Source organism: Camelus dromedarius, chromosome 1, assembly GCF_036321535.1.
Source record: "Camelus dromedarius isolate mCamDro1 chromosome 1, mCamDro1.pat, whole genome shotgun sequence".
Classification (NCBI taxonomy): Eukaryota; Metazoa; Chordata; class Mammalia; order Artiodactyla; family Camelidae; genus Camelus; species Camelus dromedarius.
In genome coordinates, this window is record NC_087436.1 from 14,708,434 (window position 1) to 14,721,239 (window position 12,806).

Genomic DNA, 12,806 nt, shown 5'->3' on the forward strand with positions numbered 1-12,806 from the left:
AGTTAATTAACTAGACCCTTAATAATGGGCCTTTCTAGTCCAAAGAATCTTATAATTGCCTCTGAAGCTAGTTCTGTAGCAAGCAAGTTGCAAGGTGAAGTACCTAGATTTGTGTAGTAGTCATTCTAAGAAAAAGGTTGCCTTCAGGCCAACTTTGGAGCCTTTATTATTATATAAAATACCTTTTTAATGATAAGCAGTACACATTGTGAAAATAATTTTGGAAGTAGAAGTCCAGTGCCTCTTGTTTACCTAAGATTAAATTAACAAATAATTGTAAGACTCTCCAATGAGCAGTTTTTGGAGAAATAGAACCTTTCAGCCAAACTTTCTATACTCAGTGTTGGTTTGTTAATCATAAAAAGATATTCTCTTGATTAGTAAGGATTGATGAAGTGTGTGGTAATTTTCTTGAAAATTACGTTTTAAACGAATAGAATGGAAAAGCATAGGGAATATTTACATTAAATCTTAATATAAGAAATGTACAGGTTGAAATATAACTTATTACATAATTTCTGCAAATGCTGTATGCTCCAAACTGGTTTACTTTCTTGTAAATCGCCCCAAAGAATATTGAATTTCTCCCTTTGGAATTGCCCGTTTTGTACCATCCAAGCTACTTGAAAAATCTGATCAGTCTGTGCCAGGACTGCAGTAGGGTAACAGTTAGGGGAAATAGACTGCTTTGCTTCTGTTGGGAGGACCATATGAAAATATATTCCATTTTCAAAATGCTTCTGAAAGGACTTACTTGTGGAAATGACGCTGGCCATGTGAAAGTCTTCAAAAATGCAGGTTTTACAAAATGCAAAAATAACCTCCTGAAAGTTTGAAAGGGGAGAGAGGGGGCTGTCGTGTGGGGGCGGTCTCATTTGCTGCCCACATCCTCCCTCTGTTCAGCGCCTTGTGTGCTTAAGGGCTCCCTGGAGCGGATCACCATATAATTGATGTGCAGTCTGCATTGCTGAATCCTGGACTGCACCATTCTGTGTTCAAGGGAAGATGTAATCTGATCCCTCTGCTGCTGAGGGAGGAATCTGTTCAGTCAAGGCTTTGACAGGGCACAGTCTCCTCCAATAATCTTCTCCGCTCTCTCTCATTATTCCCTCGAGTTCTCCTCAGTCAGGCTGCATGCATGTATGTGCGTCCCGAGAAGCGGCTTGATACTGAGCTGCATTTGCCTTTGCTGTGGAGTTTTGTTGCCGGTTCTGCTCCCTAATCTTCCTTTTCTGACGTGCCTGAGCATGTCCACATTAGAATCTGTGACATACCTACCTGAAAAAGGTTTATATTGTCAGAGACTGCCAAGCAGCCGGACACACGGGGGCACAGAATCACTGAAGGGGAAAAATCCAGAAAATATGGGTTTCTACGGCACACTAAAAATGATTTTTTACAAAGTAAGTAATCTGTTTTCTTCCTGTATTGTATGATTGTGTGTGTGTGTGTGTGTGTGTGTGTGTGTGTGTGTGTATGCCTGCCTGAGAAGGAAAATCTGTATCATCAGAGATGGCTGCAGTATCCTCTAATTTTGGTGGGTGGCTGGATGTCTGGTATTCTGTTTTAGATCGTGAATGTGAGGAAATAATGGAAAAGACAACGTGAGCTGTAAGAAGCTTTACATTGAAAATAAAATGTACATTTTAATCTGAGAATTTTTCTCTAAAAATATATTCAGACTTCAGAAACGTGGCTCCGTTAAATGCTGACCTGGAAATACTTTACCCTTAGTTAGCTTTTAGTGAACCTTTGCCTTTTATTTTTCTGTACCTTATATAAATGTTTTTCTTTTTTTCTTTCGTAGACTCTTTTAAAGCGTACAGTCACTAGAATATTGGGGATTTATATTTAAAGAGATTATATTTACTTTCTGCACCCCTTAAAAATTGCAGAATTAATTTTTGTTTCTAAAGTCAGTATTTGCAGTAAACAATGTAATATTTAAAAGATTTACATAGTCATACAGAAAGTGCTTTATTTTATAAAATATTCTAAAGATAAAAATCCTTTCTCGGTGGTTCCCTTGATATGTATTTTGGGCATTTTTATATGCTGAAGGATTTCTAAGATGGAAATAAAGTTTGCTTTTAGTGGCAAATGGCATTTGCACCAATGTATTTACAAGCTATCCAGAGAAGTTCTGAAAGCCGGTATTACAAACTTAATTGCAATGAATATCAAAGTTTCTTATAATAGTTTTGAAAATGAGAATCTGTGGAAGTTATAAAAAATAGATTTTTAGAGTAATATATACTGACCGACCTTCCTGATGGATACCTTTCTGTGGATGTACATGTGTGCCTATAATTTATACACATTCAAGCACGTGGTTACCTATGTATTAAAGTATTTATTTTTGCTTTTTAATAAAATTATTTGGAGAAAGAAAATAAGGGATTTTGAGAGGAATCACTTTAAAATAATGTAATGAGTACAGAAACTTCTGAAGGGTTGAAATAAGACTAGTTCCATCTCTTTCAGTAGGTACTTCATGAGCCAAGGTATTAATTGTGGAGGAGCTTGTCCTACCCTCACCTCTTGCCTCTAACGTTGGAAGATAATCCCTGTGTTTTAGAAGACTTTCTTCATGATGATAAAAGCACAATCTTTATTATCCAGAATGTGGTTCAAAAAGATTTTTAGAGTCGGGTTGGTTCTCTTTAGTATTTACAGTGTAGCATGCTAGTTATGATGTTCCATGTGAGGCAGTAGGTAAGAAAATAAGGCTGCTGCAAAGCTAGGGTTTTCACCTTTTTATAAAAATGAGGAGAACTGTCTTTCACCCTGGGATTCCCTCCCCTCCGCCCCACCACTGCTGTCATTTTCAGTGATACAGTAATTAACTAGCAGATACAAACCTGAGAGGGGATGCTGAGATAGAAAAAGTTGAATCTTACCAGATCTGATTTTATAGTTTTGTAACATACATGTAGTTGGATGACCTCTATTAACCAATAGTGAAATATAAAGAATAAATATTTTAATATTGAAGATGACAAAATACAATTCTGAATATATTTACATATTACATATCTATGCAGCATAATGAAATACTTTAAAACTACAGATATTAGGTATACCTTACAAAGATGCATAACTCATTCTTTTTCTATCTTTTTTGTTGTTGCTTTTCAAGTTAGAATATTTTGTCTTAAGTTAGTATCTGTCAGTAGAACTATATTCTGTCTAAATATCAGTTGATGACTTTTTTTCTACGTTTATTGTATCATCTCCACATTTCCCTCTTATTATGGATTTACTTTTTTTTAACTTTCCTCATTGCCCATATTCATTGCTTTATGCCTTATCATAATTACTTCTCAAGAGCATTTTGTTTACATTGTTCTTTTTACCCTTATATAATAATGTGTTTTAAGTTGCTTCCATTCTGATTTTGAAATTTTTAATTTGTTGTTTCTTTTATCCTTCTTAAAATATGTTTTTAAAGGAAAATGAAAATCACTAAGGCACGTTAAATATGGTTCTCTTCTGTGTAGGTTAACATGACATGTTTCCCTATGTTGGTTCGTAAACTAGAAAGAAAATGGGGAAGGTACATTACTCTCAAAGAATGTATATGATGTCTGTCAACTTTTAAATCACCATATGCTGTTCTTCTGGACCAAATGTTGGGACTGGGGGTGGATTCACCTTTATAGTCTTATAAAGAGTAAAACAAAGTAAAACTAATAGAAGAAACTATGAAACATTTATTTTCTATATGAATTAACTATGCCTAATTAACATTAGAGGCATATAAAAATTTAAGAATTTTTTCAGTATTACTGATGCTAATGCTAAAATTTGATAGTTGGACAGGTGATTCTTTTTAAATATATCTCATTTGTTTTACCTTATAGATGAAAAGAAAGTTGGACCATGGTTCTGAGGTCCGCTCTTTTTCTTTGGGAAAGAAACCATGCAAAGTCTCAGAATATACAAGGTAATACTAAGTATAATGATTGATTCTCTCATGATTCTCATGTCTCTTAAAAGAGTTGATGATTCTAAAAGCCTTTCTTTCAGTTTATTCTCATAGAGTTATAATGTCTCTAGTACTGTTGACTGCTTAACACATTTTGCGATCACTGAAAATTGGGAAACATTATCAACCTAAATAGAGAAGAATGACTACCACCATGGCTTTATATTTTGTTGCTGATACATCGAAGTAAGATATAGGCAGAAGTCCTCCTATCAGCAAAATTTTTAAATCCCAATTTTTAAGGAATTCTAAAAAGTAAATCCTAAAATATGCATATGAGCAAATGTATCTTGTTACTATAGCAACAGCTATTCTAGGATGGAGAGTTATATTTGCAAAACTGAAGACACATTTATTAACAGTGAAATAGACCCCACGATTACTAACTAAATCTTATTTCATGAAATTGCTGTGTTAGAAACCCCCTTTTATTTGCTTGGTAAGTCTTATGTTTTTAGCACATACATTTCTACACCAGTAGAATAGTTTCCATAACAACTAACTACAATTGTAGTCTTGTTTCCTGCACCATTCCATCATTTTTGGATTTTGCATCAGTATAAAACTTTTCCCACTCTCACGCTAATTAGGCTAACTTAAGCACAATATCTGTTACCCAGCCAATTAAAAATGGCTTTGTATGTCATTTGGAATGTGGTATTTTAAAATTTAAATGACAAAAGCATCTTAAGGGCTTTTGGGGGGTCTTTTTACATAATTGTCACTTCTTCAGATGACCGATTGAAAGTTAGATATAGAAGCCATAAGAACTTCATCATGGTGATATTTCTCTTTTTCCCCTGAATATTTTGCTGTAGAGTTATTTTTATTCTGTAAGATGCAGTAAAATTAACGTTGCTCAGACATACGTTTTTGCGATTGAACATTGCTACGGATTGCATCTCTTTTTTCCAGGGAAACGGTGTATGTATTTTTAGTTCATTCAGTTGTGGAAAATATTTCTTTCAGATGCTCTTTTGTGACCTTCAGAAATCATAATAATTAGAATAGTTTTATATACAAAAAGTTCAGAAATGATACAGAAGAGAAAAATAAAGCTATGTCGGTTATGCAGGAAATGTTTTTTGTGTGATTTACCCATGTTAACTGCCCCCCTCCCTCTTACTTACCCTTTGCTTTTTAACAATGTCACTGTGTTTTGGCACTGCCACCAGAGGGTGTAGAATGAGAGAAAGACAAGTGAAACTACTCACTTCATTTTTGCTTTTTTCTTCTAGTCTTGATAAACTATTTCTTGGATGAGAAAGTTGAGTTTAATGTTTAAAATGAAATTTTTTTTACTGTATAGATTTCAGTCAGTCATATAAATTTGGTCTTCTATTGATGCAGCTAGTACCCGGGCAAAAGTCTTAAATGGTTCAGTTGTTCTTAAGGTAGTTTATTAATGAAAAATGAATTTTTAAAGCAGAACACATTTTAGTAAAATTTGTCTTTAGTTGCTCGCTTTTTATATTGAGAAAGCACCTGCAAAAGTGAAACTTTTATTTTTAGCTTTTTAAAATACAATTTTCTTAAAGCAAACCAAACAGCATATTGATTTCCATGTCTTTTTAGACACTTTGTCAGTATATATTTGATATTTTTCAGTTTTGTTGAAAGATTTTCTAATAATAAGATGAAACCATGACTTTTTCATCATTTTTATTAGAAAATGTAAGTTATAATCACATTTCATTTTAGAGAAGAAAATAGAGCTTACTTTTGAAATTTGATAGAAGAAAAAATAGATTTAATTGTTGAATGTTACAGACCATCTTAGATGTATAATGTTGAAAGATTTAAAGGTGGTAGATAGGAAGATTTTTCTGTAAAATTTGGTGACTGAGATGCATTTTCTAGCAAAATAATGAGAAACGCTGGATAGAAAAGAATTGGAGTTGTTTCATTAGTAATTTTTCAGAGCTTGATAGTCAACTGTTAGGATACAGTTTATATGTTCTCTGAATTTAAAGCACTTTATTATCATAGCTCAATAAACTGAAAATTATTTTACAAATGTGATTTTGTTAACTGAATCTTCCTGCTCCTTTTCCCCCACGTAACTAAAATAGAGATGTTCATTATTTACCTTGAGTTTAAATAATTAAATTAGGCATTGAGATTAGAAAGTAGAACGTTTAATATATTAATAACATAGTTCTAACTACTTTTTCTGCTATTAGTCATTTTTAGGAGAGTTGGACAATTTTAAAGATAGATCATCTCTTATTTTACTAGTGGCAAAATTAATTGAATTTCAGGTTTATGGTTTGTTTTTTTTTAACTGTCTCAAAGTTTAAATTATTGGATAAAAGTATTTGATGATCTCATTTAATTTTGCATATAATATAAGTTCTCACTACTTACCTGTTTGAGTAAATACATTTCTAATCAAAGCTTTTTCCTGTCAAATATTATCAAGTATTATCTATACTAGCTTTAAAATAACAATAGAAAATTGGACAGAAATACACAAATACTACAAATTATTTAGAAGGCATCTGAGGCAACTTAATGACTGATAAGACTGGTGAAATGTCTAAAACATTTGACCATACTACTTCTACATATTAATTTTTTTAAAACATTAATAAGTCTCACACTCCTTTTCGTAGAAAAAATTAAAACTTTTGTTTAATTGTGTCACTGGAGACCAGTCATAAGAGAAGTAAAATCTAAATCTTCTAAGGAAATGTTTTAACATCATTTGTATGTTATCAACAACTTTCAGTTTGCCATAGAGATTTTGTCATTTGGTTGCAGTTAGCTTTGCTCGGATAAAAACAGGTGGTTATGTAGGAGGGAGGAAAGTTGCTCTAAGAATAGCAGATTAGGTTTTGTGTGTCCTTGCTCTCTGGGAATAAGCAAATGAAAATAATAATTTGATTGATGTTTGAGATATGCTATATCATCCCATTCTTATTGTATTAGAGCCCATTATTCTTAATAAATATCTATGTTTGCTTCTACTCTTGTATTTTCTGTAGTACCACTGGGCTTGTACCATGTTCAGCAACACCAACAACTTTTGGAGACCTGAGAGCAGCCAATGGCCAAGGACAACAACGACGCCGAATTACGTCTGTCCAACCACCCACAGGCCTCCAGGAATGGCTGAAAATGTTTCAGGTGACATGTCTAAACACAGTACTTGAAATGTTCACTTAATTGCTGCAAAAAATAAAGGATTATTCAGCCATGAAAAGGAGCTATTATGTGCTACACATGGATGAACCTCGAAAACATTATGCTAAGTGAAAGAAGCCAGACACAAAAAGCCACATAATGTATGATTATGTGAAATACCCGGAACAGGCAAATCCATAGAGACAGGAAGCAGATAAGTGATTGCTAGATGATGCTGGGAGGGCTGTTTGGGACTAACTGCCTGTAGGTGCGGGGTTTCTTTTAGGAGTGATGTTAGTGTTTTGGAGTTGGATAGTGGCGATGGTTGCACAGCAAGATGGGTGTGCTGGGAACTGTTGAACATTTAAACGGTGGATTTTATGTTATGTGAAGTATGTCTCAATAAAAAATGCTGTTAAAAATAAGGGAACACACTTTAATTTTTAGGTGTATTAATCAAGAGGGTCCAGTGCTTGTTTTGTGTAAGTGTGCATTTGCATTTTTTATTGCTTTTTAGATAATAAGACCTTTCTTCTTTTCCTCCTATGTGTTTGGGTTTCTGGGATTCCTGAATGTACTTGTTTCCTAAACTGCATTGTTTGGAAGTTAAGCATTTAGTAGTAGCTAAATTCTTTAGTAGTAAGAATTACACTAGTCACTCGTGGTAACTTATCCATCACTATTACCCTCGTAGCCTCTAAGAGTTGATTGCAGCTTCTTTTCATCTGTGCTGTGCTTGGGTGTGGCTTATTGTGCTCAAATTCTGATGACTGTATTTTACTAGCATTTAAATTTTTGGAAGTTTACCGGGAAGATTGGCTACAACCAAACCTTGACTCTTACAAATTTCTTAACTCATGATAGTGACATTTAATTGATTTATCACTTCTTCTAGTGAGATAATGCATAGAAATCAAGTATTTAGCAAATAGTTGTCATGGGTTAAACATTTGGTTACTTATTCCTTGTAAAAAGTAAATAATATAAATTACGTTAAGTGAAGGTATCTCTGATACTAGCCACCGTACTAATGTAAAATGAATATATTTCTTTACCTCTGGCTGCTCCATTGGTAGTATTTTATGAATACATAGGGAATAATGGTTGAAGAAGATACTTTATTGATTTTATTTGATATTTCAGATTTTTAAGGTGTCCATTCGTCTAAATCTCAATATTTTAAATACCTGGGCAAAAACTGAATGTCCCAGTTTTTTTCTTCTGTGGCTGGAAAACTCACTTGGAGCAATCTTTCTTTAAAATGGATTTTTAAAATTGTTTTCTACCCTTCAGGTGACTTCAGAGAAACTAGGATAACCTTTTTTGAGAGGAGTTGGTAATTGAGAGATCAGAGCAGTGGTTCCTGGTAGGGGGTAAATTTTCCCTTGGCTGAAACATTTTTATTTGTTACAGCTGAGGGGGTGGGGGCCAGACACTGCTGGCATCTGATGAGAAGAGCCGATGTGAAGAACAGCCTCCCACAACACAGAGCTATCCAGCCCAAAATATCAGTTGTGCTCAGACTGAGAATCTATACCGTACAAGCCTGGAAGCTGTACTTTACTGTTAATTATAATGTCATGAACCACTACAGTTAAAAAGAGTTTTTTGTTTTGTTTTCATAGTCATTTGTTAATTATACTTACCTTTCCTTAAGGATTATTCCCCTTCCTCACCCTAGTTCTTTTATCGCAGGTTCATGATTTTTTTTTTCATTTTAATTTTTTCCTGTGTATGCCCTCAGAATTCTAAGTTTTGTGTCACATCTAAGAGATGTATCCCATCAATAAGAGGTGAAAGAAGAACTCAGACATTTACAGTCTTAAAAAATGCTTTAAAGAGTTTTTACCATCTCTGATTCAGCCAAGAAGATGGGAGTATGGGTGTGTGTTGTCATGTTTACACACGCATACAGTGTGAGCAACACAGCACTTGGGAGTGTGCAGAGGCCACTTTCATATCATTTTTATAGGCAAGTACCTGCATGATGGAAAATTACACTATCAGTAGTAGTCTTACCATCATTGTAGACAGCCTCCAAAATGTTTATGTTATATGAAATGTTTTGCTTCTTATTGGAAGGTAGCCTAGAGTGAGATTTATTTAGTATGTGATATGGGTCTATTTTTTCCAATGTTTTAGAGTTCCAGAATATTCTTTGCTAGTCATTTAAGTTCTTTACCCATTTTAGGAGAACTCTTACAAATACTGATCTATAGTGGAGGGCATTTGTGCTTTATTTTGCCATGAGGGTGTTTTAGCGGGTCCTGTGTACAGTGTTTGCTTGTTTAGCTCATTCACACTTCCCTTAATGAAATGTCCTCATGATACACATACTGTGTATCATCAGTCTCATGTACCGTAGATTACTAGATGCATCCTAACTTCAGAATGTAAATTGTAAAAAAAAAAAAAAGTGTGTCTTAGAATTAATGAGATTCAGTAAACTAAAGAATATTAGGCTAGCTTTTGTCCTGCAGAAAGGCCCATTTGATCACTTTTCATTTGAGAAGTAGATGCAGTGAAGAAAACGTGTTCTTAGCTAATAGGAATACCATGTACAGTTATCCCTACAGGTATAGTACTATATATATATTTTTTTTCACATAAATATTCTGTAGCAAAGAAATTTACTTGCAACAGAAGTCCAACTATATGGGTAGGTCGAGACCTTAATCCTTTTGAGTACCATGTCTGCCTCGACACACCCAGGGCCTCATTGTGGTGCACCGCCCTTTATTTTCAGAGCTGGTGCCAAAGTAACTAGAAATGAATCACTTGCCTAAAGGCTTACAATGCTTTAACACTTAACTTGTAGAGAGAGATAATTTCATAATAAAGTGAGGGAATCGTGAGTTGACCTATGTGGTATAGTTGAGGGATAATTAAACTGGCATGATTTCTGCAGATATGCTGTGGGGGCATTTAATGATGACTTTTCTGTTGCATAACAAGCGAAATGGGAGAGCTTGTCCCCTTACTGTTCTGCTATTGCTCCTAAGACGGTGATACAGCATTGTTTTGGTCCAGCTCCATCTATTCTGACAAAGTACTCTGTACTCAATTTATAAATTGAATGAGAACAAATGATACACCATTTTAGATAAAGGGAAATTGAAACAGAATGCCACTCCAAAATAGAAGTGCAAATTAAAAACAAAACTGAAAAAAGAAACCCAACGGAAATTTTGTACTGTTTGAATTTTCAGTTGCCATTGGTTCTTTTTTTGGCAACCAGATTTGATGCTTCAGCTTGTTAATTTTGGGGGAGATGATTGGTCATTTTTTTTTTGTCTCGTTGGGTATTAATACATAGTTTTTCACTTGCAAATAGTTTTTCACTTGCAAATACTAGTAAACTTTCACTTCACTAGGTAAAGACACCAATAACATTAACAGTCTCTGATGTTGAAATTAATATTCAGAGGCATCCTGTTATAATGAGAAGCACTTTGACTTAGAAGAAAAAGCTTTTAGTACAAATCCTGGCCTTACCTCTTAACACTTGGGTGATTTTGTTGATATTATGTAACTACTCTTGCCTTTATTCTTCGCCTCTATAAAATAGATATAACACTAAAAAGTTGTCAAAAGGGAGAAGACATGTAAATGTGCTTAAAGCTATTCTTGGAAATACAGTGGAAACTCAGTAAATGTTAGTTTCCTCTCCTAGTCAAGAAATAGCCTTTATGAGCCTCAGTTTTCTCAGGTGTAAAAAAAAAAGGCTATTAACATGAGCTTCATATAAATGTCATCAGATTAATATTATTAGCATTATTTTAATCAAAACATATTTGTATTGTATTAAATGAATGTATTTTGAAAATACCTGTTATACTCACAATATTCTTTTATTATTTTTTCCCATAATATTTTTTAAATGATAAAGTAGAAAATACTGTGTTTTGAAATTAAAAGTGGAGTAAAAGCTACTCTTGTGAAAGACTTAAGTTTTCTGGTAACACTTAGAAATTGTACATGTTTTCTAAGATATTTGGATCTCTTTTATTTGCTAGTCAACAAAATACTAAAATAGGATAGTGCCAAAAGAAAATGAATTCAGTATTACTTTGCCATTGTATTTGAAACGCTATGATTAAGAGGCTCTGTTGTATGAGGAAGAGTTGAAGAAAGTCATATATTTAGCCAAAGAAAAGTAAGGGAAAATGTTTCTGCCTGACATTTTGAAGACTTCTCTATAAGAGTCAGACTGATTCTTGGTTTCTTCAGAAAACAAAACTTGGATCATATTATTCTTTGAGTTGGACTTTGTTGTTAAGTTGAACTTAACAATGAGAACTGACCCAGAGTAGAATGGGAGATAGTAAGTACTCCAAACCTGGAGCTGTTCAAACAGACTGGCTCCCCATGTCCTGGAGGTACTAGAGAAGTGAGTTCTTGACCACATGAAATTCAGGTGCTATACTGCCTGAAGTCATAAAATATTTATCTGAACAGAATACTAAGAATCATTCAGACTAGTACGCCGTTGATGGTTTGTGAGTCACCTGCGTCAGTACTGGCTGAGTTGGTTATTTAAAACATACAGTGTCCTCAGCCCCACCTTGACCACTGAGTCAGACTCTTTGATGGTGGGTTATAGGACTCCAGGATGCTTGCACCATTCAACCAGCATTTGAGAACCGCTGGTCTGGCCAAGCCCCTCATTATACAGGTCGGGTCTCTGGGATGCAGACTAATAAGGGGCTTCCATGCAGTTGCGCACTGAGTTCACGGGTGGAACCTAGGCCCCTGATTACAGCTCAGGCCTCCTCCTGCTCTTCTCTGCTGCCTGTATTCTCTAATTACCTGAAAGAAAACAGCACTTTCATGGGGAATTTTCAAGTTTGCATTTGCAATTTTGTCCACAAATTAAATTTTGTTTATCTGGATCCTTTCTGAATTTGGAATATTTTTCCTACCCACTTCCATGTATCCCCACATAACTTTACCATGAAAGACCAAAGGGAAATGCTCTTTTCGTTTCCAGAACAGCTATTTTCAGAGCAGAAATAAAATAATTAGGATCAGAATTTCCAACACTTTTTCAGATAAAGAAACTAAGGCCTGCAGAGATTAAACTGTAACCTAATTAATGGCAGTATCTCCTCCAAAAGTTAGCTTTCCTGATCCCCAGTTCAGTATTCTTTCCACTAGTCCTCATTAAAGACTGGTGTGGGTTGTTGTCATTTTATTTTAATATAGTCATTAGCTACAAGGTTTTCAAGTTAATACGTCCTTCCCTTGCTGCTAAACCATGTATGTATGCAAAACTGGGAATCAGTCTTGGAACCAGACTAAGCAAGCAGATCCTAGTTGATACCATCAAATATAAAGAATAGAAACTCTCTCTAGAAGGAGTTTTGAGATAGTGTCAGTATAGTATTTCCTGGCTCTTTGAGGATTCATTCATTTATTCAGCAAATATTTACTGAGCATCTTTAAGATGCTAGGCCCTAAATTTGGATCTGGGATACAGTAATAAACAAAACAGACCAAAAAAACCCTTATTTTGGAGCACTTAGTTCTAGTCAGGAGAGGAATTGGGTGGGGGGATTTCACACGGATTTGCAGTCTTAGAATGGTCGCCTGGAGAAGATCTCAGAGACGGAAGTAAGGAAGCAAAGCATGTGGATATCTCAGGACAGAATGGTCCAGGGAACAGCAAGTGAGAAGATGCTCTGAAGCAGAG

At 34.6% G+C, this 12,806-nt stretch overlaps 1 protein-coding gene across 8 annotated transcripts in view; it reads left to right on the forward strand.

Moving 5' to 3' along the window:
• The window catches only part of FBXW7 (F-box and WD repeat domain containing 7), a 198,213-nt gene that overhangs the window by 165,681 nt on the left and 19,726 nt on the right, over positions 1–12,806 (forward strand). For 7 of the 8 annotated variants that reach the window (XM_064489981.1, XM_064490003.1, XM_010992510.3 and 4 more), the window contains 2 exons: positions 3,864–3,946; positions 6,976–7,117. In XM_064489981.1, the coding sequence (XP_064346051.1) occupies positions 3,864–3,946; positions 6,976–7,117 (225 nt within the window). Of the gene's footprint in view, positions 1–947; positions 1,404–3,863; positions 3,947–6,975; positions 7,118–12,806 lie in introns of those variants that run through there. The other variant, XM_010992513.3, reaches the window with a different exon arrangement.